The sequence below is a fragment of the Nansenia antarctica genome (genome assembly GCF_963989245.1).
Source record: "Nansenia antarctica genome assembly, chromosome: 20".
Classification (NCBI taxonomy): Eukaryota; Metazoa; Chordata; class Actinopteri; order Argentiniformes; family Microstomatidae; genus Nansenia; species Nansenia antarctica.
The window spans coordinates 5,380,298-5,406,351 of NC_137693.1; the positions used below are offsets into that span (position 1 = coordinate 5,380,298).

The window sequence follows — 26,054 nt, forward strand, 5'->3', positions numbered from 1 at the left end:
TGCAGTCCTCCAGGACCAGATCTAACTCTATTCCAGATCATTTGACTACTGACAAACAGATTTCACCCTTCATAAATGGACAGGGGACAGATACAAAGGTTACATTAGCACTGTGCCAACCTCAGCTCAGGGGCAGATCAGTGTAAGACTGCCAGCTTCTCTGATATGTGCTCTAGTTACAGGGCATGAGAGCACTTCTCTACTCATAGGTTCGTCAGTGCTTCATTTGCCCTTTACAGCGGGGGTATGGCCAAAACAGGAGTGGGATTTTTTTTGGGTGACACAAGAATACTTCCAGTTATGTTTTACATACCAAGTGAGTGGAGAACCATTGGTCATCAAATAAAAAATGTCAATGATCCTGCCAAACATGTTGGGCAAAAGTCAGAATGAATAAGAGCCAATTCCAATCTCCGTTTCCATCACATCAGCATGTCCCATAGACAAACCCTTTTACCGACATCTCCAAGACAATATCAATAATCAAATAAATATGCCATATTTGTTTTCAGTATTTATTCAACTTTGTTTGTTTCCAACTAGAACGCTGGAGGTAACTGTTACACAAACAGCAGTTGTAGGTATATTAGTAGTAGCAGGAGGCGCAGTAGCAGTAGTATAGCAAGAGGAGCCGGACTGTAGGCAAGGAAAGTAGAGGGGCCTCTGGGTGGTCTCACACACACACACGCACGCACACGCACACACACGCACACACACAAACACACGTCTGGGTCCCTCCCACTGTAGAAAGTTCAGAGCTGACTGGATCAGGTTAGGGAGGGAGTGATAGATCGATCGCACTAGGGGAAACCCAGTGTGCTATTAGCCACTCAGGAAGTTGTGATTCTTCAAGTAAATAAAAAGACATTCCACTCACCCCAACAACGGGAAAAAACTAAAAACAAAAAAACAAAAAAGTCTTCCGAAATAATACTCCCAATTAAGCCTAATAATCGTGTGGGCAAAACAACGTCCCAGGTGAACAACACCTCCCCTCCTCCGTGTCCTAGTTGAGGTGTATCAGCTCTGTCCAGCCACCGCTCCCCCTAATACTGGACCTGTGTCCAGACCTGACAGGACTCTGCTGGGGGGGGGGGGGGGAAAGCACCAAATGTTGTGGAAGGTGGCGATAGGGAGGGAGTTTTTATCCCTTCCTTGAGAGTTGAGATCGTTGATGGTGTCAAAATGTTTCTGTGAGAAATATCTCAATGGGCATGAGGGGGATGTTTTTGTGTGTGTGTGAGGGGAGGGGGGGGATTGACTGTTTTTTGGAATGTGTGTGGTAGACTTTGGAGGGGGAGGTTGCTATAGACTAGTCATGGGGTAGAACAAATGCCTAAGTCCTTCAATGCTGCATTTACCCACTTAATGAACTCTGTCCACTGCCAGGGACCAACTGGATGAGAAGTGTGTGTGTGGGTGAGGGGAGGGGGGGAGCAAGGCTTACTATGGTAGTAAATCTTCCTTCACCTGCACAAACAGCAACATAGGATTTCGGAGCTCCCTTTTTTATTCGTTCTGCAGTTGCTGTTGCTGTGGACGCCAGGTGGAGGAGAAGAAACAAGAGGGTTCTCCCTTCCCCAATTATCTATAACCCCCCCCCCCCCCCCCCAAAAAAAAAACAACATAATACGAGGAGAAATATCCCTTACAATTGCACTGGCTTTTTGGCCTGCTAGGATCACCGTTTTTATGGCCAAAAGGTTGTCCACAAAAGCTCTGAGCGCCTTGACGACGCGAGATACCTAGAACGAGCACTCCCTCGTTCGAATGCTGAGTTTGGGATAGGGGAACTGGGTGCATACGTGTTGTTCTTAGACGCATCCTTAAGACTCCTATGTCTGATGAGAAGAGGAACATATTCCTGCCTCCGGATCCATCCGTCCAGTATTGCAAAGGCTTTGAAAAATGTACAATAAAACGGAAAATGTTGAAAATGTCGATTTCTTTTTTTCTCTTTCCGTTCGAGAGATTTTTTTTAGCAAAATCTCAAAGAGTCCAGTTCTCTGTGAGAGAAAGACGAGCATTGGAATGACTTCCGGGGAGGTTGGAATGGGTCCGGTCTGACCCCCGGCTAGGCCCACTCCAGAACTGGCCGTGGTGGTGGTGTGCTTTGGCTGCAGGTGATCCTGATGGGTTTGTCCAGAGAGAGCAGGCTCAGCCCAGGTGCTCCAGTAAAGGCAGCTCTGTCGACTCCTCCCGGGGGGGGGCCTGCTCCCCGGCTGTTAGGGGCGTAGTCTCCATGGACTGGGTCGCGCCCAGGGGGTCCTGTGTTGGGCTGGCCTCAGGCGGGCAGGGCACAGGTGGAGCGGGCTAGGGAACAAAGACAAGAGATCACATCTCTATATGGAGTGGCCACAGTAACGAACTGTAATCATACATAGCGGTTCATCTCAGAAACCATGAGAGAAACGTAAGAAACGATGAGGTCTGAATACGGGCGACACTCCTCCCTCGATGCTCACCTGTGTCCGGACGCTCTGCGACCCGCCGCCGTCCCCCTCCAACGACGCCGCGGGGCCGTTGAAGCCCTTCCTGCCCGACAGACTCCACTTCCCGTAGAGGCCCTCGTAGTGCAGCCCGCCGCCCTGACCCAGACCCAGGCCCAGGCCCAGCCCCGGCCGGTGACCCCCTCTGTGGCCTTGGCCCTCGAGGAGGCTACCTGGACAGAAGCGCTCGGGGCCGGGCAGGGCGGGCAGGACCACGGAGCTGCTGAAGGAGAGCTGGGAGCTGGACAGATGCTGACCTAGGAGCCCCTGAATGGAGGACGTGCGGTGGAGAGAGGTGACCAGCCCCGCCTCCATCCGGCCCTCCGACTGGCTGAGCAGGGCCAATGGGAGAGGTTGAGGATGGTGTGGCCAGGTGGGGGTGGGACCCACGGGGTTGTCGGTTCCTAAGGAAACACGTTTTTTGAGTTTTTTTTTCTCTGAAATGTTCCTTCACGGGCATACCTTAAGCTAGAGGCTGCGGTTAGGAGCGCTAGACTCACCCATGGAGGGCTGGACAGTGGTGAGGTGTGGGTGAGGCAGGGGGAGGCTGGAGGCGGGAGTGCTCTGGGTGATGTGGGCGGCCGGGTTGTTGGAGATGGAGGTGGAGCCGCCGCCGCAGTCCGAGTCCTCGATGTTCCCTCCGCTGTTGCAGCCGGCGCCACAGCCTTTCTGCAACCTGGAGGAGACCCGAGAACAGGGGTTCTTACAGAGGACAGGGGTTCTTACAGAGAACAGGGGTTCTTACAGAGGACAGGGGTTCTTACAGAGGACAGGGGTTCTTACAGAGAACAGGGGTTCTTACAGAGGACAGGGGTTCTTACAGAGGACAGGGGTTCTTACAGAGGACAGGGGTTCTTACAGAGGACAGGGGTTCTTACAGAGGACAGGGGTTCTTACAGAGGACAGGGGTTCTTACAGAGAACAGGGGTTCTTACAGAGGACAGGGGTTCTTACAGAGAACAGGGGTTCTTACAGAGAACAGGGGTTCTTACAGAGGACAGGGGTTCTTACAGAGGACAGGGGTTCTTACAGAGGACAGGGGTTCTTACAGAGAACAGGGGTTCTTACAGAGGACAGGGGTTCTTACAGAGGACAGGGGTTCTTACAGAGGACAGGGGTTCTTACAGAGAACAGGGGTTCTTACAGAGGACAGGGGTTCTTACAGAGAACAGGGGTTCTTACAGAGGACAGGGGTTCTTACAGAGGACAGGGGTTCTTACAGAGAACAGGGGTTCTTACAGAGGACAGGGGTTCTTACAGAGAACAGGGGTTCTTACAGAGAACAGGGGTTCTTACAGAGAACAGGGTTCTTACAGAGAACAGGGGTCTGTACAGAGGACAGGGGTTCTTACAGAGGACAGGGGTTCTTACAGAGGACAGGGGTTCTTACAGAGGACAGGGGTTCTTACAGAGAACAGGGGTTCTTACAGAGAACAGGGGTTCTTACAGAGGACAGGGGTTCTTACAGAGAACAGGGGTCTGAACAGAGAAAAGGGGTTCTTACAGAGAACAGGGAGAAACCTAAGAATGTATATCGTTTTAGCTATGACCAGTATGTGTACTTTAACCTGGTTGTGTGTGTGTGCGTGTGTGTGTGTACATCAGTATCCCCACAGATACCGCTGACTGTGTACCTGTCCCAGCTGCTGATGAACCAGGTGTAGATGTTGTGCGGGCTAACTGGCCCCCCCCAGACAGAGTGCAGCTGGGCGTGCCCCCCGGCGTAGGAGGTGGTGAGGGGGGACACGTAGATGGGGTAGCCGATAGGCTGGTCGCACGACGAGTTGATCATGTTCCTCAGCGCCTGCTTGGCGTTCTGGATGCTGCCGCGCTCCGGGTTCCGGTTGCGCAGGAAGACCAGCTCCTGCTGCTGGCCCGCCCACAGGCCGCGGACACACTCTCTGTTCACCTGCAGGGGGCAGCGTGGTGGGAGGGCACGGTTAAGACCACACGAACGAACGCACACGAACGAACGAACACACTCACACACGTGCGCACACACAAACACGCGCGCACGTCCACGATGGGTAGTGACTCTGCCACCCCCACACACCCCCCTCCCACCACCCACCCACCCACACACACCCCCACCCCCACCCCCCCACACACGAGAGAGAGTAAGACAGGGTGAGGGAGTCTGCGGGGGTGGAGCGGACCTTGATGACCCTGAAGCTGAGGAACCGCTTGTTCAGCATGATGATCTTGTACTCGTCGCTGCCGTCGTCCATCACGTGGCGCAGGGCGAGCAGCGAGGGCATGTTGGCCAGGATGGCGCTGCGCCACACCGGGTCGCCCTCGTGGGAGATGAGCATCTTCTCCTCGTTGGCCGTGATAGCGTCGTACAGGACCACCGGGTCCTCGTACTCGTCCGGAGACGTGAAGTGATCCTGGAGGGGAGGCAGGACGGAGGCGTTTGGTGTGGGGTACTGGGGTTACGCTCAAACGTCTTTGGGTTATTCATGAGGGGAGTTAATGCCGTTATATCGTCCTACCTGGTGCAATTTGAGGGACATCCGCACGCCAGGGGCCACCACCCTGTTCAACAGGTCCATGTCCGCAAACACCCACTCGTCCCTGGGAGAGGTGATGCGGAAGTCCCCCTTGAAGAGGGCGTGGAGGCCGTAGAGGAAAGGCTCCAAGCTGACAGGATGCAAACATACACACACACACACACACACACACACACAGACATACAATCAGCTCCTGGCATACAGTGTCACGTCCTGGGCTGACTAGCCCCCTACCCGTTAAGAGAGCAGTGGATGTGCTTGGTTTCTTCACTACACTGGCTCCCCCCACGGCTGTCAGAACTGCAGTCACTACCCATCCTCTGTCGGAGACTGAAGACCCATCTCTTCAGGTTACACCTTAACTGCTCCTCCGGGGGCATCTACTACCCCCCAGCACTGCGTCTCCTGAGACACCCGCTTTTCCCCTTTACTGTGTCCCCTATGACTTCTACTGCCCCCCTTGTACTGTTTCTCTGTTCTCCTATATGTATATAAAAAAAAACAAATAGTCCCCTTCTCCCGTCTCTGTCCTCACCTTAACTCCCTCATCAGATTTGGACGGCGTTACCTGCTGCTGCTATCTAACCTGATGATGGCGGTGGGAGGGACGTGTGGAGCCTTCTCTAACTCCTTCTCTGTCTTCATCTTCTTCCGCTTCATCTGTGGCATGGCCCTGTCAGGCCTGGTGCCACAGATGAACTTTCTCCCCCACCAATTCGGAGGGTGTGGTGGAGACATCTTACTGCCCCCTAGCACTGCGCCTCCTGAAGACACCCGCTTTTCCCCTTTACTGCCCCCCTTGTACTGTTTCTCTGTTCTCCTATATGGATATAAACAAATTAAAATAAATCCTTCCATCACTGAGACTGCCAATGGCCCCCGGGGCTGAGCTACATCACTCTTCCTGCTACGACTGGTGGATCGACGATTCACTTGCCTAGTCAAATGTATTGATTGTAAGTCGCTTTGGAATAAGGCGTCTGCTAAATGGCAAAAATGTCAATGTGAATGTCTTGTCTGCGTGGTGTCCGATGGCGGCCTCACCTGGCAGACATGCTGTGGGAGGCTGTGCCCAGAGCTCTTCTACCCAGGATACAGAGGCCGAAACACAGGGTGACCAGAGGAGAGTCCCTCTCGCTCTCCACCGGCTGCGACACAAAACAGACACACCAGCGTTTCATTGAGTTATTGTACCGACAACTGTTGAGATATGGCAAGTAGGTGAAACGTTATGTGAATTACACATAACAGTAAAATGATGATGGATGGATGGATGGATGGATGGATGGACACACTCCCTCCCTCCCTCCTTCCCGCTCTCCCTCCCTCCCTTGACCTCAGAGGGCAGAGTGTGGTATGACAAGAGATACCAGAGATGTTCTATATTGAGAAATTGGCGCCATTCCCATTTGGGGATTACACTTCTGACCAATCACCAATATAAGCCTGACTGACAGATGTCGTTGCTATGGCCAATTGAGTTTTTCCTCACACTGTTCCCCCGAGCTACGTGTGTGGAGGACTAGAGCGGAAAGCTAGGACAAATAAAGTGTATATAGACCTTAAAACCAACTTTTTCTTTTCAATAATCAATCAAACGACTGACACAAAACGTTTCTACACACTTAAGTGACGTGTGAAAAAAGTTGCTAATCTGCATTGTTTTTTTTCTGTAGACGACCTGTCTGAAACGACAGCGTTTGGGCTCTCTCTCTGCCTCGTCTGAAGAGAGAGGCGTTGGGAGACGCCGGTACTCACCGCTTGGCGCCGGCTGTTACAGTACTGGATCCAGTCCAGGTAGGCCATGCAGAAGGCGGTGGGCGTGATGCCGGAGGCCCTGTGGTCGTAGTCCTCGTCGATGTTCAGGTTGAAGGTGGGGTCGCTGTCCACGTAGGCGGGGCCCAGGCACGGGCGGAGGGCCTCCTGCACCGTCTCATTGGCCAGCCACTCCTCCAGCTTGGGCGAGCGACTCACGTAGTAGATGATGCTCTGTGAGAGAATGAACACGGGTTACAGAGCGTCCCACATCCCGGGGGCGGCAGCGGGTCAGGAGGTAGAGCCCGGCGTCTAACGATCGCAAGGTCGGGTTAGTTCGAACCCTGGCTACACACGTGCCGAGGTGTCCTTGAGCAAGGCACAGAACCCCCTAATTGCTCCGGGGGTTGCCGTCTATGGCCGACCCCTTGCCTAGAGCATAAAATAAATCCAACAAAATTCAAATTCCAACAATTGACTGACAAACAATTATTATTATTATTATCATCACATGTCATAAGCTACTTATTAGTAATTCAGGAGCACTTTGAGCTTCAACGTTTGCAGGAAAAGCGCTATACAAATAAAAGTTATTATTATTATTATTATTATTATTCATCCCACTTTGGTGCCTTATTAATAAATAATATAATACATTTTATTTATGGGCGCCTTTCAAGGCTCTCAAGACAGTTTAAAACCACATATCAAAACATTAAAATCAACAAAGCAAAATGAGATAAAAACAGCAGAATCAGATAGAACAACACCCCACACAGACCTTGACGTAGTAGGTGATGAGGATCTTGCGCAGGTCAAACACCTGCAGCATGGAGGCGGCGTTGTTGTCGCTGATGCTGTAGCCCTCCAGGACGTACTTGGTGGCCGCCACCTCCCAGGCCAGCCAGCGCTGGCCGAAGGCGGCGTTGAAGGACAGCATGTGGGGCAGGTGGCCGGGCTCGCAGCAGCAGCAGCCCTCGTCCTCCTCCACCCCCTCCGTGATGGCCTCCACCTCCCTCTGCTGGCAGTACGTCCCTGAGGACACGCAGGGGGAGAGGGGGAGGACAGGTTGAGAAAGGGGATTTTTCTCATTTTTAAAACCATCGAAGTCCACCGTCTTGACCACAGGTTGAAGTAGACATTCCCTCCCATGCCACACGCCCCCCCCCCCCCCATCTCCCAGGGTTCCTACAAGTTTCAACAAGTCAAATTTAAGACCTTTTAAGACCTTTTGTAGACTCTTTGAATATAATTTTAGACCTATTCGCGACACCATATGATAGCTTTTTGTCATCCTCGAGGTGATGAAATTAGGGATTTCACTGCCATACAGACAAAAAAGGAAGTGAATTGGCATTTTTTGGGTTCCAGCTTGATTAATTTCTGCGTAAATAGATGTGGTCGGACTGATTTCCTTGCAGGATCTCATCTTTAAGACCTAGCACCTCATTTTTAGACCGAATAACAGACATTTGGGACCTTTTTAGGCCTTGTAACTTGGATTTCTGGATTTGAGACTTTACGGCTTTTGAAGACCAGCGTGGGAACCCTGTCTCCACACACCACCTCCGTGGCCGCGGCACACTCGCTCACCTCTGAACTCCAGCCCCCGCAGCTGGAAGGTGACCAGGCCGTTGCCGATCTCGATGATGTGCACCAGGGCGTTGAGGTAGTCGGAGGCCAGGATGAAGCAGTCCCCGGTGGTGTAGTTCCCCCAGCGGCCCAGCAGGAGGTCCCCACACAGGCTGTGCTGCAGAGAGCGCGTCAGGTGCTCGTAGAAGATGGAGTTCAGGTTGTTGTCGTCGGCACCTTTACGAGGAGAGGGAGATCACATCATCACAGGCTTTGGAACAGATCTTAAACAAGGCTGACCTCAGGCGGGGCAGGGCACTGTGGTAGTATAACTGACCTGGGTTGCGGTCCAACTGGGTGGCGAGTCTGGTGTTGGAGTGATCAACCCGTTTGGTGCTGCAAGGGGAGATGCATAGTAGTTAACTTAGAAGCCTGAAACTGAACCCCTGCTCCTTTATCATATAATAATAATAATAATAATAATAATAATAATAATAATATTAATAATAATACATTAGACTTATATAGCACTTTTCTAGACACTCAAAGACGCTTTACAAACTGAAAAGATCGAGTAGTAAAATAAAAAGAAACAACAAAATAAATAAAAGAAAGTATAGGGGTCTAATTAATTTTTAGATGACTAAATCTAAGTGTCTTCGTAGGACAATCTACTCTGTATACTGCAGGTATATCTCGATTTCGGGCGGAGAAGCGGCGAACAAGCAACGCCAGCGTCCTCTCTCGATACATCAGCGCCAACTGCTTACTCATCAGCCAGATGGTGACTGTGCAAAATGGTAATGGAGTCTTCGAGCTGAGCTCTGATGACAACAGATTATCATTGATCTGGTTTTAACATTGACCTCTAAAGTGCAGAACCCCCCCCCCCGCTACATAAACAGCAGGCCTCCTGGACAACATCCAACTCTGCAGAGCAGTACATCTGCCTTACACTGCTGGGGGGGGGAAATGGAAGAACTCACTTGTAGTCGCGCTCCCAGAACTTGACGGGCCTGGTGTAGGACGTGACGAACACGGCGCTGCCCAGGACAGGGTTGAGAGGGGTGGAGAAGAGAGCAGAGAACACCGCCTGGACAAACAGCATGGCTGAGTCTGAGGGAGGCGGGGTTAAGGAGCTGTCCAGGAACACTGTGGTGCTGACTAACACGCCTCCTGGGCTGCAAACACATCTACAGCCAAATATACCTTTTATGAACCACTGGAGTCAGCCATCTTGATCTCAGGTTTAGTAGCACTTAGACGTTCACTGCATCCTAATGGCATATTAAGATGTCTTAGACCCGACGTTTGGACGGCATAGATGTTCAAACTCTTGGTCTGTCAAATTCCAAGCACCTTTCAAGGAATTTCAACACTCAATTCCCTCAAATTCAAGGACCCAACACGGCATACTTTGAGACAGAACTAGTTGACGAGCTAAATAAAACATTTTTGAATATACAGTATATATATACAGTATTTAGTTTTTTTACAGAGAGAGAGAGAGGAGAATTCAAGCACTTTCAATGACCCATGTCTATTTTCAAAAACTTTTAAGACCTTGATTTCTTTTTCTCAAATTCACAAACTTTCGAGGATTTCAAGGACCCGTGGGAACCCTGGTAAGTGCTAGCGTCCCTAACTGTAATCACTGTAGACAGGGCTGAAGGATACGGGGCACAGCGAAGGGCTGGGCGAAGGCGTGGAAAGCGGACCCCCAGGTGATCTGCCAGGGGGCGATGTAAGTCAGCACGAAGCGCAGCTTGTAGAGAAGGTCCCACAGCTGCAACGAGAAAACACCCAACGCAATCATATTAGAAATCAGAGGACTTGACAAAAACATTTCTTAAAAGGAGTCTGTTACAGTGGACTACTTATCCACAGCTGAACGTTTATATAAAGCCAAAAGTTCTACATTCTACATTTCAGCATTACTGCCCTCCACTACATTTAGAACCAAACCGTCGTACATGCATTTTATACACTGATATTCAGACAAATCAGAGATTTGACGTTATTTCTAGTGACAATCAATATTTACAGACTTTCCCCCACAGATCTAAAGACATAAATGTGTATATAATATAAAACGTATATAAACAAATGACACATAGTAATAATAACAACAACATCAGCATGTCAACGAGACAGCTTAGCCTGCTAAGTTCCACTGATCCATAGAACGCTGTGCGACAGGCAACCGACTGTGTGACGGACAACCTTGCATTTGCAGCCTGGGACAACGTTCAACATTCAGGAGAGGCAGGGGAATCATGCTTAGGTCGATGGGTAGATTAGAAACGTTTCGTCAACTGTTTCGTCGAATTATGTTCCGAATCGCCTCATATTAACACGTTTCAGTTAAACACGATTCAGCGCGTTGATCGATCTGAAACGGAACCCCTCTTCAGCCTCCACAACTCAACATACGACCGAATACATTTGAGTCAATCGAGCGGCAGGAAGGAACTGTGTGATTTTGTATGAATTTATTGCGATACAAAACAGAAATGTGTGGGAGGTGCTGGTTTGATGCCGGGTGGGCGCTTAGCTGACCTTGCTGAAGAGGATTGACATAAAGTAGTAGTCGAGCAGGAAGGTCTCGGAGAAGTGGGGGTAGTCAAAGTGGAAGAAGAGGGCGGTGAAGCACAGCGTCACGTACTGCAGAGACGGGGCGCAGAAGGACGAGCGGAGCAGCTTCATCCCCGCCAGAGAGATGAAGAGAGCACGGCCGCTGGGGGAGGGGAGAGAGAGGGAGGGAAGACAGAGAGAGAGAGAGAGAGAAAGAGACATTGTAATTGTTAATCTCAAACGGTGCAGACACTCTTTTTTTCTTTTCCAGAGTGACATTGTGCTGATCACAGGAATGTGTTATTTGTATTATATTTTGTTCATTGTCTACATAATCCTGTGAGGGATGGGTCATTGGGGGGAGGGGGGGCACAGAGGATGGGTCAGCTCATGTGTTGGGGTGAGGCTGGTAGGAGAGGAGAGGGGGGGGGGGGGGGGGGGAATAGAGGACGGGTCAGCGGCGGCTTACTAGATATCCAGCTCCTTGTGGTGCTGGCTGACAGCCCTGGCCTCCGTGGTGAGAGAGTTGAGCACCACAGCAGGGTAGATGAAGTACTTCTCCACACACTGCAGCCACGCGTACAGCTTCTCAAACCACATCAGTTGAGCAGCATCTGGGCCGAAACAAGACGGAACGACAACAAACCTTTAGGCCTTCACAAAATTGTGTGTGTGTATGTCTGTGTGCGTGTGTGCGAAGGTGTGTGTGTGTGGGGGGGGGGGGAAGAGTGTGCGGCTACTCACCTCGGACCTCAAACTGGCTGTACTCTCGTGAGCGGAGGACAGGGTGGGCGAGGCAGAACCAGGGCAGCTGCTTGCGGAGCTGAGGCAGCAGGTAGTGGGTGAGGAAGCCCACCACTCCGGCCAGGATGTAGAGGACAAAACTAAGAGCAGGCTGTGTGTGTGGGGAGGGGGGGGGGGGGGGGGAGAGGGAGACGGCGAGAGAGAGAGAGATAGAGAGAGAGACACACAGAGAGAGAGAGAGACACACACAGATTGAGACAGAGACAGAGAGAGACACACAGAGAGAGAGAGACACACACGGAGAGAGACGGAGACAGAGCGAGAGAGAGAGAGAGAGAGAGAGAGAGAGAGAGAGAGAGATATTGGTCTCAGTAGTCCTGCACTGGCGAATGATGGCATAACAACTGAAAGAAAACCGCTACGCATGTTGAAATAGCATAGATCACTTTTCCCTGCTATGACTGGTGGATCGATGATTCAATGACTTGAATAAAGGCGCCAGCTAAATGCCAATAATGTCAATGTCAATGTAAACGGTTCCCTTGCGATCCCCCAGCCGTCGCAGGTAAACCCACTGACCTGCAGGGCGATGAAGACCGTGCTGGCACTGATGGCGAAGGTGATGACCGCCATGAGAGGACACATGACCAGGTCTGAGTGAAGAGTTTCTCTCTGTAGAAAACACACAGTGAGAGGGGGAGAGGTGTTTCAAACAAGAGTCTCTCTCTGTAGAAAACATACAGTGAGAGGGGGAGAGATGTTTCAAACCAGTCTCTCTCTGTAGAAAACATACAGTGAGAGGGGGAGAGATGTTTCAAACCAGTCTCTCTCTGTAGAAAACATACAGTGAGAGGGGGAGAGGTGTTTCAAACCAGAGTCTCTCTCTGTAGAAAACATACAGTGAGAGGGGGAGAGGTGTTTCAAACCAGAGTCTCTCTCTGTAGAAAACATACAGTGAGAGAGGGAGAGGTGTTTCAAACCAAACACACTCTCAGCACCTGCGTATAAACAGCACGATAGAGGGAGGATCTTACCACAGAGTTACGTAGCTTCTCAGGGAGGGGGTCCTTGATCTCCAGGGGAGGCTCCTCGGGGGTCCGACTCTCCAGCTCTGGGAAGAATTTGGAGCGGACCAGAGACCTGTGGAACAGAGTGCACAACGCATTCGTGATTGTAGAGACATGATTGGACCAGACGACGGGAGTGTAGAGGGAGATGATTGGAGCAGAAGATGGAGTGTAGAGAGAGATGATTGGAGCAGAAGATGGAGTGTAGAGAGAGATGATTGGAGCAGAGGATGGAGTGTAGAGAGAGATGATTGGAGCAGAAGATGGAGTGTAGAGAGAGATGATTGGAGCAGAGGATGGAGTGTAGAGAGACATGATTGGAGCAGAGGATGGAGTGTAGAGAGACATGATTGGAGGAGAAGATGGAGTGGAGAGAGACATGATTGGAGCAGAAGATGGAGTGTAGAGGGAGATGATTGGAGCAGAAGATGGAGTTTAGAGAGACATGATTGGAGCAGAAGATGGAGATGATTGGAGCAGAGGATGAAGTCTAGAGAGATGATTGGAGCAGAAGATGGAGTGTAGAGAGACATGATTGGAGCAGAGGATGGAGTGTAGAGAGACATGATTGGAGCAGAGGATGGTAGGGGTGTAACGGATCACGGATAATCCGTGATCCGTACGGATCGCCCCCCACGGTTCGGCACGCATGTGTACCGCGGATCAATTGCAAAATGTAACCAAGTAATAATATTACTAGTTAATAATATTAGTTAATATCCCTTGTAAATCACAATGTAGAGTTGCCATGAAAAGATAGACGCGACAGTTGCGTGCTTTGTTTTACTCTAAAGCGCAATGATAGGTTGATAATGCAAAAAAAAATCTAGAACAACAAGGCTGCGTTCGTAAATTCGCTCTGGAATCTGATCAGCATTCATGGAACGCCACTTGTCCAATCAAATTACTTGGTCCCTTTATGACGTCGGACCCAGTGTGCTCTCCGGCGCTCTCAGAGCAAATTTACGAACGCAGCCCAAGTGTTCATGGCGAGTCCTGCTAATGTTGGCGACAGAGAAGAACTCGAAATGCCTCCCTCGTCATTTAAATCCCATGTATGGGAGCACTTTGGCTTCTCTGTCAATTATAACAATGACGGACAGTGTCATTGGAAGTGTGGTCGATAAAAAAGTTACGGTGTTTAAGCGTTGTGCAACGAGAAAGTCGTACGAGCATGGCCACACATTTGCCGCGTCATCACCCTGGTGTGTTGACGGGAGGCACCAAAAAGGCAGCTTGACAACTTCTGATAATGTAGCCAATTTTTTCATACCATGTTTAAAGTAAGGTTTCACTTTATTATTTAGTTAAAAGTGGCATAAAACATGTTTATTTGTCTGCCCAGTGATTCACTGCTGCAACCAGGTGCCTCCTCCCTCTCTCCTACTGCATCATTTAAGTTGAATGTGTGTTTCTGTTTAATATGTAGCCTAATGTTTGAGTGTAGAATATGTTATGTATATATATGTGTATATATATATATATATATATATATACACACACACATCAGGGTTTCCGTTAACCGGCAATTACCGGTCTTTGTCCGGTAAAATTTGTTGAAGTCCGACAAATTGAAAACTCGTCGGACATAAATGTCCGGTGAAAATAATTCCCTCTAAGCACAATTTGAATACAATTCGCTAAAGTTCACATTCTGATTCCTTCTATTTTAAAAAATCCCCGTATTCTCCAGTGTGCCTGTAACCGAATTAAAACTGCGGACCGAAGTCGCCTTGGGGAGGGCAAGGTCACACATCTGCCATGTCTCCGCCGCCGACTGTCACTTCCACGATTTTTTCACACGCTGTCACACGTCACACGCTGCCGGTATCCAATCGTAAATCATCCAATCCCCGTTCTCTACAGACGACGCGAAATGATAAGGTGTCTCTCACCGAGTGCTGAGAGCGGGATGATTCAAACAAACCAGGAAGTGGATTATTCCGTCCGTTCGTGTTTGTGCCGCAGGTCGCGTCTGCTGTCTGCGTCTCGGTAAATGTTTTAGCCTACTCGGACCGCGAAGAGCTGGATGAAACGTAATGATTCCTTTGGATACAATGCCCCGTAAGGATACAGTTGGATACAAGGCCGTTGGGAATGTCATACGCTTGCACCGGAGCTGGGGAGAGAGCAGGAGCTGCTCATCTAAAGCAGCGCGGGTAACCCGACACCACTAAGCCTATCGGAGTTTGTGAACTGGACACTCCCAAGTTAACGCTGGTTGCATATTTGAGTTGATTTTTTGAGAGTTCTTTGTTTATTCGTGACAATACAGTGCACCTGAATTGCAACACATGTCCTTTGTGTACTAATTTTCGTCTGTTGTGCAAAATGCTATAATATTACAATAACCTATTCACATGTGTATAACAAAAAAGGGTTCATGTTTTGATGCATGTAGCGCTTGTAAAGGTTTAACTTGACTAAAGACTGACTAAAACAACCCAACACTAACTAAAATTGTCAGGCCTCGCCCTGACTGGCACCCCGGACAACCAAGTCAACGAGGAAAACCGTTACAACACGGCTAATGCGCATTGCAAGTTGCGGAGATATATGGTTATAGAAATGACGTTGTTTTATTGATTAAAAAAGGGTAAAACTGGAAAGAGAAAATAGAAAACTCACATTAATCCCAAACAATTTAACAAACTTCAGTTAACGTAATGTGGAGTCCGTTCATTGATCGATGCGCCCGTTCAGCGCTGGACATAATGGCATAGCGCGCATGCGAATCATGTTATATTATTATATATTATATAGCTCGCATCTAATCGTATCGGATGAGAAATAGACATTAAATGGCATATATAGGCCGCTACACCGCGACAAACAGCTATATTAGATTTTGGAAAAAAAAATATGATTTTGATAAAAAAAAAAAATATTATATTTTAATATGGTGACCGGAATATATCACGTTTGTCCGGTAAATCGAAATCTTCCCGGACACGATGTCCGGCGGCAAACCCTGACACACATATATATATATATACCAGTTTTGACATCTTGAATGTTGTTGGGTTTTACACAGTAAAAGTGGTGTTTTTACAGAATTCGAGGAAAAAGCTTTTTATTTTTATTTTTATGTTTTGTGTTGATCCGAAAAATTATCCGATCCGTGACTCAAAAACCGTGACACGATCCGATCCGTGAGTTAGGTGATCCGTTACACCCCTAGAAGATGGAGATGATTGGAGCAGAAGATGGAGTATAGAGGGAGATGATTGGAGCAGAGGATGAAGTCGAGAGAGATGATTGGAGCAGAGGATGGTGTGTGAGTGTAGCGACTAGACAGAGGTAGAGTATACTGACCACAGGATGACGGGGTCACTGCTTTGGCGACTCAGGTGGTAGGACAGGGCCAGCAGCAGGCCGCAGAACACAGAGAACAGTACTGGCACATGGGGGTCCACCCACGGAGCCTACACCAAGAACACAGGAGAACAAACAGTCGGTTCCCCGCGGGTCATGAGCTACATGCGAGGCACATCCCTCCATCATTCCCAACGCGCCTCTCTGTTTTTCCCATTGCATCTACTGACTGTCACTTACAATGATAGCGCCAAGGCAGAATCCATAGAGCAGCGCAGCCACCAACACGCTGCGTAGCAGGCTGTACAGGGACGACAGGGGGCTGGTGGTGGCTGTGGAGGACACACACGCGGTCAAGAAAAGGGCATTACTCAGCAAAAACTCAAGGGAGACAATCATCACGGTACAGTAAGCAGGGTTCCCACACCTTCTGAAACATCAAATTCAAGCACCTTTCAAGACTCAATTCCCTCAAATTCAAGGACCCAACACGGCATAGTTTGAGACAGAACTAGTTGACGAGCTAAGTAAAACATTTTCGAATACATATATTTTTTTTTAGAGAGAGAGAGAGAGAGAGAGAGAGAGAGAGAGAGAGAGAGAAATTCAAGCACTTTCAATGACCCATGTCTATTTTCCTAGACCTTGATTTCTTTCTCAAATTCACAAACTTTCAACGATTTCAAGGACCCGTGGGAACCCTGTGTGGTATTTCACTGCGCGGTCGTGTCTTACCCGTTCCCCCAAAAATGTGCATGTCGACCTGCTCCAGCAGACACATGACGAAGGTGTTGACCTGAGGTAGGAGCCCAAACAAGAAGATGACCGGGAAACACAAGGCGAACACTGGAGGTCGAAAAAGAGAAAGGAGGGGGGGGGGGGGGGGCGCGAAAATGTGAGTGAGTATTGTTGGTGGCAAAAACCACAACACGCAGAAACGAGGCCCGTGTAGAAGGAGAGGACTGACCTATGAGTACGTCTCTGGCACAGAGCAGGAAGTGACCGGAGAAGAACGTGACACCGTAGAAGGAGAAGGGTTGCAGGCTGCTGGAGCGCCCCGCCAGGTCAAAGACCCAGATCAGCATGCAGCACAGGCAGAAGTAGACGGGGCGGCTGTAGACAATGATCCAGTTATGGCCCTGATGGGGGAGACCAGATAGACAACAGGGGATTTACATCAGTTTGGCTCCTCAGACAAGAGGCAGCTACAGTACTACTATGCAGTCATGCAACAAAATAACCTGCTTATATTTACATTTAGTCATTTAGCAGACACCTCACTTATCCAGAGCGACTTACAATAAGTACGTTCGTCTTAAGTAAACTATACATCACGTACAATAATCAAACAATCATTTATGGTTACCAACTTAACACACATGATGATATTGAGGACGGACTGCTGTTATAACCTGGCCAAATTGATCTTGTTGTTGAGAGAGTAGTGTTACAGTTTGTTATTGTCGTTCATGAGTCATGTGAAGTCAAACACTCACATGCATTGGGGAGGCCGCGTCTGGTTGAACACTCTGTGAGGAAAAAAAACAGATAAAGGAGCTTCTCAGCGACTTTCAGAGGTGAACACACCTTCCATTTCCGTCAAATACGCATTGGCAGTTGATGATGAACATTCGAATCCAATACACACAATGTAAAATAATGGAATCCATGTGATCCAAGAGAGAAGGATGGAATGGAATGGACTTTATTGTCATTGCTACAGTACAGGTACCAAACAACGAAATTTAGGAGGGGTGGCTCCCCTGGTGTTAGGAAAGGGAGAAAAAAAAAAACACTTTTAAAAAAAAATCACAAGAAGGGAAGGAGCTGGTTTACATAAATAAAGGCTATGTACACTATCCACTGTACTATACTGTACAGATAGACGACTAGGGTTGTCATATTGCACAATAGTATTGTTTCACGTTATTTAAAGTGTCACAGTGTGCAGGCTTGAAATGTACATGTTTGTGCCTCAGCACTACACCTGATTTTTTCAGTCCAGCAGCTGCCATACAATCCGTCCAGACTGTCCAGGGCCCAGAACTTAGGATATCATCGTTAAGCCAAAGACAGAGGTACGGTACCTTGAGTAAAGAGTACTGGCAGCTGGCGATGACCAGGCAGAACTGGAAGACCCAGATGTCCCTGAAGAAGCCCTGGAGCAGCAGCAGGAAACCCAGGAAGGCCACCATGCTGGCCAGCAGCACAGCAAACACATTCTCCCCAACACGGCGATTCCTGTGGGTCAACAGCACCACGGAGGAAGAGGTTAGTTTCCTCTCCAAGTCTCCATCACTATAAATAGTTGGCCATACACCTCGAAAACATGACTTATTTAGACATAATAACATACTGACGCCGATTGCAAATGATCATTTTGTCCCTACGGCCAGAGTTCGACCTCATGTGTGACTTATGGACTGCACTTATATAGCGCCTTATTCCAAAGCGCTTTACAACGGCCTCTCATTCACCCCATTCATTCGCACATGCATTCACACACCGATGGCGGCAAGCTACCGTGCAAGGTGCCAGGGCCGCTCACTGGGAGCAATTTGGGGTTTCAGTGTCTTGCCCAAGGACACTCCGATCTGCCAACCGTGCAATCGTTAGACGGCGGCTCTACCTCCTGAGCCACAGCCGCCCCACTTATGAATGTTGTATCCGTCCCCCGGGCTTGTCTCACCTGTCCAGCAAGGCCAGCAGCGCCAGGCGGTCGTACCGCACCCTCAGCCACTTCCCTGGCAGCACCCAGAAGCGGTAGTACTGCTTGGGCTTGGCCTTCTCCTCGATCATCAGTGTGTTCTCCTGGGACTCATGGAGAGACTCGTGATCCAGGTCAAACTAGAGAGAGAGAGAGAGGGAGACGGATGACGTGTCAAGCCAAAAGCGTACGTACAGACAGTGCCCTCCATCAGCATTGGGAAGAGGAAGCATTTTGTTTTCCTTTACTCCCAACAGTTTGGATTTAAATCCAACATTATTATGAGGTCGAAGTAGATATTCTTCTTTTATTTCAATGTTTTCTTTTTGTCCGATTGGTTTCACCATTTAGAAATGACAACCCTTGTTATACATATATATTTCATTCAGCACACCAAAAGTATTACAAAATTGGTTTGACAGGTGTTTCTAGGCTTTGCATTTGTGTTTGTAGTCTGCGATTGGTGTATGTCAACATGAGGACCACAGAGACATCAATGGGAGACAAGGAAGGCATTATGAGGCTGAAATATCAGAGAAATCTAATCAGAAGCATTACTTAACTGTAACATCGTTAAAAAAGAAAGGAAGCAGCGGTGAGCTCAACAATCTCAACAGGCTGGTAGGCCGAGGAAGACTTCCACAGTGGATGACCGGAGAATACTCAACCATCATTAAGAGACACTAGTTATCTTCACCATACTGTTGCCATAGCAACTGGGGAGTTTTTCCACGGCCAAAAAGCATACAATTCTTCTTATGATTTAAATCCAATTGAAAATGCATTTCATTTCCTGATGATAAGATTTTAGTAAAGATATCTCAAAAGAATAACTGAATATGGCTGCAGGACAGTCCTGGCAGAGCATCACCAGAAAATATACTCTGCTAATACTAAAACACGAGTGCCTTATTTGGACATTATAGGATTTTTGCCCAATACTTTTGGAGCCCTGAAATAGGGGGAGTATGTTTAAAAAAATAAATGAAACCAATCTTACAAAAAAAAACACAGAATTAAAGCTGAGAACCTCTACTTTTTAATTCAAAATCAAACTGTGGGAGTATAGAGCAAAAAGAAGACACAACGATGGAGGGCACTGTACATTCAAACCTTTAAAAAAAAACATGTATTATTATATATAGAAGTATACGTGAATGTTCATGGGCATCCTCAAAGAAAACCATTTGCGTGAGTCACATGGTAAGATGTTCAAAGTGAAAGCCCGATGAGGTGCTCACCTCCGGCATCTCCAAGGGCACCCTGCGAACCTGCATGCCCTGCAGAACCACGGGCCTGGGCAGCATGGACAGGGCCCCCTCCTGGACGTCGGTGGAGGTAAAGCTGGAGGACTGGGACTGCCTCTCCCGTTCCCTGAGAGGAGAGGGAGACTCAGCTGAGGTGTCATATCAACACTCACCTCAAGCAAAGAGCCTATTCGGTTGTTAAGTCGTGACGTGTTTCCGGGTCCAACGTTGGCTGAAGCGCTCTCTTCGAAATGCCGCAGTAATATTAATAATAATTCATTATATTTGTATAGCGCTTTTCCGAGGCTCAAAGACGCTGACAATATGGGAATAACGGGAAAGTGCTGTGTCCCTTGTATGAATAGATGAGAGTCTAAAAAACGATTGAACTGTCATTCTACCGCTTTAGTACACTGGTACTCTGGTGCAGGGTATTTTTGGTTTGGACCCGGAAATTGCTAAACGTCACGTTTGACGTCAGACTTAACAACCCCATAGCTCGTAAGGGATGTGGTCAAAAGGGCTGGAGAGAACACGATGTTTATTATTTGTCACTCCGGTTATACAAGTACCATCGTGTGATACGTTTGGTGGTGGTGGTGGGGGGGGGGGGCATTTAGGGTGCATATAAAAATACATATAGAATATCAAAATATAAGAGGCAAAAAACCCAACAATAAAACATGATCAAACTAGATAGTAATCTAATAATTACCGAATTAAGATAACATAATCGAACGTCACTTACTGCATTGGATCTTCATAACCCCCTCCAGCTGGTCCAAACGTGTACGATCTCTTCACTCCTGCCATGCAACAGCACAGGAACAACAATGAACGGAGCACATCTACTTCTAGCGTGAACTAGGACAGGAATCATTTGCAATGCAAACAGAGATGCATTAACGCTTGCCTCGGTATAGCCTATGAACCAAAAGGGCTAATTTCTTCCTCTCACCAAGATGGACCTATTAAAGCCCCCCCCCCTCCCCCTCACACTTGACAGGCACTCGTATTCCTCTCTGCCCTAAAGCTAGTTCCGACCTGGAGAGAGAGAGAGGGGGGGGGGGGGGCAGGTTGGTTCAGTCACTCACCGCCCTCATCGTAGAAGTAGTGGATGGCTCCCTCTGTAGTGTCGTCAAAGGTGGAGGCCTCGTGGACCCCCCCGCGGGGCAGTAACAGCGAGGAGGCGAACTGTAAGGCTGAGGGTAAGGTACGGGTCCGCGAGTGGGAGGAGGTACGGGCGCGCTGGAGGTCCTGGAGGCTGCGAGAACAACAACAAACAACAACAGTAAACGAGATGGATCGACGGGTGCCGTAGGTAGTCGATATGGAAGAACAGGAGAGATGACTGACGCCGACCAGACTGATCAGGGTTAAGTGATCGCTGGACCCACCTGGGGGGGGAGCCCATGGTCGACGGGGGCGGGGTGGGGTTGCTGCCGGCGTTGTGTCGCCTGCGGATGGCCTGGGTCCTCTTGACACTGCTGACTGAATCCCGTTTGCCCCCCTCCTCTGGGGCCATGGCTGTTGGACAGACATATTTACGTCATAAGTTTACGTATATATGATATATTTACGTCATAAGTTTACGTATATAAGACATATTTACGTCATATGTTTACGTATATATGACATATTTACGTCATAAGACATAAGTTGGTTGAGGTCCCCTGTGGCTCAGTTGGTAGAGCACGGGCGCTAGCAAATCTTAGGTTGTGGGTTCGATTCCTGCTGGGACCATATATACTGAAAAATGTATGCACTCACCGCAATGTAAGCCGCTTTGGATAAAAGCGTCAGCTAAAATGGCATATTTATTATACATTAATGACATTAATGGGAGGGTTTCAGAAGACGTTTCATAATCAATGTCAAGCAATTACTTTTTGTATTTAAAAGCTTCAAAATCCCTGACAGGGACTACGTTTAACACCAGAGACAAGAGAATAGTGGACCGCCTGCTCACCTCCCCCCACGGCCCCCTCCTCCACCAGCTCCCCGGCCCTCCAGCCCGTCTGGTTCCCCGCCCAGGAGCCCCCCAGAGAGTCCAGGCGGTGGTGATGAGCGCCGGGGAAGCCGTCCGTGTGGACGGTCCGCGCCTCCAGGTCCGACTTGGAGACGGTGAGGGGCCGCTGGGCGGGGGTGGAGGAGGAGGGCATGGGCGGCAGGGACGAGGGCAGGGCCGCGGCGTGGTTGGTGTGGCCCCCCCCGCCGCCGGCCCCGTCCATACTGAGCACCCGGGCGTGAGTCTTAGCACTAGCCGTGCTAGCGGACCGCTGGGCCCCGCGGGGGTTGGAGGGGCCGGCGGCGGTCTCGGGTAACTCTCCTTCCCTGAGGGGAAGCTGAGGCTGAGGGGCGGAGGAGGAGGAGGGGGGCGGAGACGTAACGCCAGCGTTAGCGAGGTCGGGGGAGTAGCAGGAGGTAGAGGAGCTCGAGTCGTCGTCGTCGTCGTCCGAGCTGTAGCGCCGCTGGGACCCCAGGCTTGACCCGGCGCTCATGTCGCTGCCGTCGTCCTCGTCCGACGAGTCCTCGAACAGGCTCTCGCTGTACGCCTTGGCGCCCAGCCGGCTGCGCACGGGGATGTAGTCCCTGTGCTGCCCGTGGTTGTGGTGGCGCCGGTAGGAGCCGCAGTCGAAGCTGCCGCTCCCCGCCCCCGCGCCCCTCTTGCGGGGGGCTTTCCGGCGCCCGGGCCGGTGGCCCACGCTGCCGCTACCGCCCGCGCGTAGCAGCTTGAGGTCTTTGGGCCGCACCACCTGCTGGGCCTGCAGGGAGGAGGGCTGCTCGTGGAGAAGCAGGAAGGGGGCGGAGGAGACGGGCAGCGAAGGCTCCGAACACACCAGACCCAGGGCCAGCCCTGACGGCGCCGAGGAGCTCGCCTGTCGAGGCGGGGGGAGAGGGGGGACCACCGGGACCCTCCTGTCCGGGTCGCAGCACGCCTCCGAGTGTCCGCTGCTGGAGGGGGAGGAGTCCTGGAGGAGGTGGGGCGGGGCCTGTGCAATTTCCGAGTAGACGGGGGGCAAGTCCTCCCCTTCCACCAGCGTCCTGTCGAGCCCCTGGCCGAGAGAGAGCTCTCTGGAGGGCGAGCGCAAGAGCTCGCTGTCCGACAGGTCGTCCGTGTCGCTCCCGCCCTGCAGCGCCGGGTCCTCCGAGGGCTCCGGCGTGCTGGCGCCCGCGTCGAGGAGGGCGGCGGAGGAGGAGGGCGCCCCCGCCCCCCCCGCCGGCCGAGGCAGGCTCAGCGACGGGCTCTCCAGCTGGGTGGAGTCTGTCTTCTCGCTGTGGTAGCTGCTGACCGTGCTGAGGGTCTCGCGGTCCGTCGCGGCTCCGCCCCCGCTGAAGCAGCTGTCCGTGGAGCCGGCGGCCAGGGCCACCCCGCCGCGGCCGCCGTGCCGCGCCGTGCCGGGGGCGAAGCTCACGGGTTCCAGGCCCAGCCCCAGCAGGTTCTCGCTCAGCTCCTCGCTCAGGCTGCTCTTGATGAGCGGGCTGAGGGGGGCGTCCCCCAGACTCTCGGACTCGGCCGAGGGGCCCAGGGGGGAGTAGGCCCCTAGCCTGTCCGGCTCGGTACCCTGCTGAGACAACCGCTCCAGCACCACCTCCGCCTCGTTCAGCGGCTCCTTCTCTCCTCCGTCCTCCTGGCTGGAGGGGGAGGGGGGGATGGAGGGGCCCTCCTCGGGTTGCAAGCCACCGAATCCCCCTGACATCACCCCGCCCACTCTCATTAGACCAGGGAACTCCCCGCCCAGAGCAGCAGCCAAGCAGGACTGGACCACATTGGCAGCCCCTGTAGAGAGAGTGAAAGACCAAACTAAGTACACACTAGGCAAAGTCAACAAAAAAAACGAAAAAACGAAAATGAAGGTCCGTTTTCCTTTTCGAGTTTCTTACTTCAATATGATGGCGCAAATAATAATTCCCCTGCACAGTTTTTGGAAAAATATAACAAGAAATGAAATGTCCACCCCCTTCGAGGTCGCACTGAAATAACTCAAATAAATGTCTGTCTTTCTTTTCTGTAGAATCAGGGTTGCCTATGTTATTGTGTGTGTGGCTGGCTACTGTATCCTGTGTATCCTGCTTCTGGCGGAAGTAGAGTTAGGCTTACTGATGGTGTCCTGGGAGCTGTGGCGGAGGATCTCTCTGTGAGCTGACGTCACAATCATGTTATTGCTGCCCTGCTCACGCATCAGCTCCTTGATATCTGTGGAGAGAACCGCAGACTGTCAAATGAAACTAGTACCAACGTTGGACTGAACACTGAACTTGTAACTCATTTGGTCATATTATCTGGTCATCAAAGCACAATACTACTATGTGAGTTCAGGTAGATAAGAGAGAGCATGTACCCTTAGAGCCTCCCGTGTCATGAAGTTGGGGTAAAAAATCCTGGAAAAAAACCAGCAAGGACAAAGAAATAGGTCACTTAAAGTACAGTATCAATGTCACCGATATCAAATCCCTAATTGGTTGTAATTTGAGCAGTCCAATCAGCTGAGCATCCCAATACCACGCTCTAACTGATAATATTCTGTGTTCAGAAATGCAACGACAGTCACCGACAGCAGTCACTCACCGACACCTGGTTCAGTCCATAGAGAGAGTGCTGGGAGCTGCAGCGGACTGGGGGGGTTGAGTTGACCTTCCGGAACACAGTCATTTCCACACCAACATTACTGTCCCTGCGGGTGGAAAAATAAATCGGTCAACAATAGCGTCTGAGGACAAAAATAACAGCCCTTAACTGCATTGATGAAAAACACATCAACTTTGGATAGTCGATAAAACATGACAAAGCAGCTACAAGCGAGATTTAGGATTTGGAATTGCTACCTGTGGTGATTCCCGTCGTGGGCCCCAGAGCCATCATCCCCCTCCTCCAACCTCGGGGCATCGGCTATGAGTGAGGCCTGCCTCTTCTCCACAATCTCCCCGAGATCAAACATGGCGTGGAGGCGGAAGTTCACCGCCTTTATGGCCGTGAAGAAAGCCGCCACCACAGCACAGTACACACCTGCCACTACTAAGCTGGGGGGCAGAGCCTGAGAGAGGGGAGAGACAGTGAACAGGACGGGTTGAGAAAGAGCGAGGACAGATCTGGGAAATAAAACCGGTACTGAGGGCAGAGAGACAATTTGCAAACCCCTTCGACCTTGATACCAGTAAAAGAACCAGTAACTAGCGGCATACGGCCAAAAAGCAATTAGCCTGACTCAGGTCGTCAGATGTAAAAATATAGACTTCATCTGCTTAGAGGAAAGGACAAGTCAACCCATTAGCCCGTTACCCCCATACAGAAATGATCAACTGCAGCTCCACGAATACTCACCATGTAAAGCAGGAAGGGGAAGGCCAGGAGGAATATCCAAAGGTACAGGTGGAAGCAGTTGGAGAACGTACTCTGATGGGGATCCACATACCAGCCTCCGGTGAGCGAGGCCCACACGCCCTGCCGCAATATCTGAAGAGCCTGGGAGCCCATCTTCCCCCTCGGGTTAAGTCAATCCAGGGTTGCAGAGCTTTTCCTCTATGGCTGTAGAGCTCCAAACCGCTCAGTTGTAGCCACCCTGTCTTCGGGTACTACAACGGCACCTCCATTGAGGACGAGAAGTTAAATCGGTCCAGTCCTCTTCAGTTTCTGGGTTTTTGGATTCTTTAAGTTGATCTTAAGGGGAATCCTTGCATGTTCTTGTGCCAGACTGTGTCGTTGTGTGTTTCTGTGCCAGTTCTTGCCAACACTGAGTTCTTGCTTTGTAATCTGGAGAATGACTTTTTTTGGCACACTTGGTGACCTACTGGCTAAATAAAAACATTCATCTGGAAGAAAAATCAAAACTGCTTCGTTTGGTTTCCTCACAATTATCCAGCATTTTTGAGTGACACTTCAATAAATTAAAAGTAGTTCCTGATAACATCCTTCAGCACAAGACTCTGGTATCCCTGACTCATTTCACAGAGAATCATTATGTGGCTTCTCCTGATCTTGACGAAGGGGCTGTCTCGTTAGCTTTCCACACAAATAACTGTGGAGTTTCCTAGATGATCCTCATTAAGTGTAGAGGTAAAGTAAACCAAGAGGT

The 26,054-nt window shown here is 50.1% G+C and overlaps 1 protein-coding gene across 1 annotated transcript; it reads right to left on the bottom strand.

Annotated features, from left to right (window-relative positions):
* Positions 1 to 1,928: 1,928 nt before the first annotated feature.
* On the bottom strand, positions 1,929 to 25,456 carry LOC308174295 (pecanex-like protein 3; the record flags this gene model as incomplete). Its single annotated transcript, XM_080549371.1, has 35 exons — positions 1,929 to 2,313; positions 2,466 to 2,893; positions 2,990 to 3,165; positions 4,124 to 4,398; positions 4,646 to 4,876; positions 4,982 to 5,129; positions 6,044 to 6,147; positions 6,758 to 6,988; positions 7,536 to 7,789; positions 8,348 to 8,563; positions 8,664 to 8,722; positions 9,313 to 9,442; positions 10,004 to 10,112; positions 10,886 to 11,063; positions 11,370 to 11,514; positions 11,645 to 11,795; positions 12,224 to 12,316; positions 12,679 to 12,784; positions 16,027 to 16,136; positions 16,267 to 16,358; positions 16,762 to 16,872; positions 16,994 to 17,165; positions 17,523 to 17,555; positions 18,114 to 18,267; positions 18,716 to 18,873; positions 19,975 to 20,107; positions 20,729 to 20,786; positions 21,075 to 21,244; positions 21,378 to 21,507; positions 21,950 to 23,761; positions 24,083 to 24,178; positions 24,324 to 24,363; positions 24,551 to 24,656; positions 24,808 to 25,016; positions 25,304 to 25,456. 35 exons carry the CDS (start codon positions 25,454 to 25,456, stop codon positions 2,158 to 2,160), a joined length of 6,927 nt encoding a protein of 2,308 aa, XP_080405497.1. The 3' UTR covers positions 1,929 to 2,157.
* Positions 25,457 to 26,054: the final 598 nt, after the last annotated feature.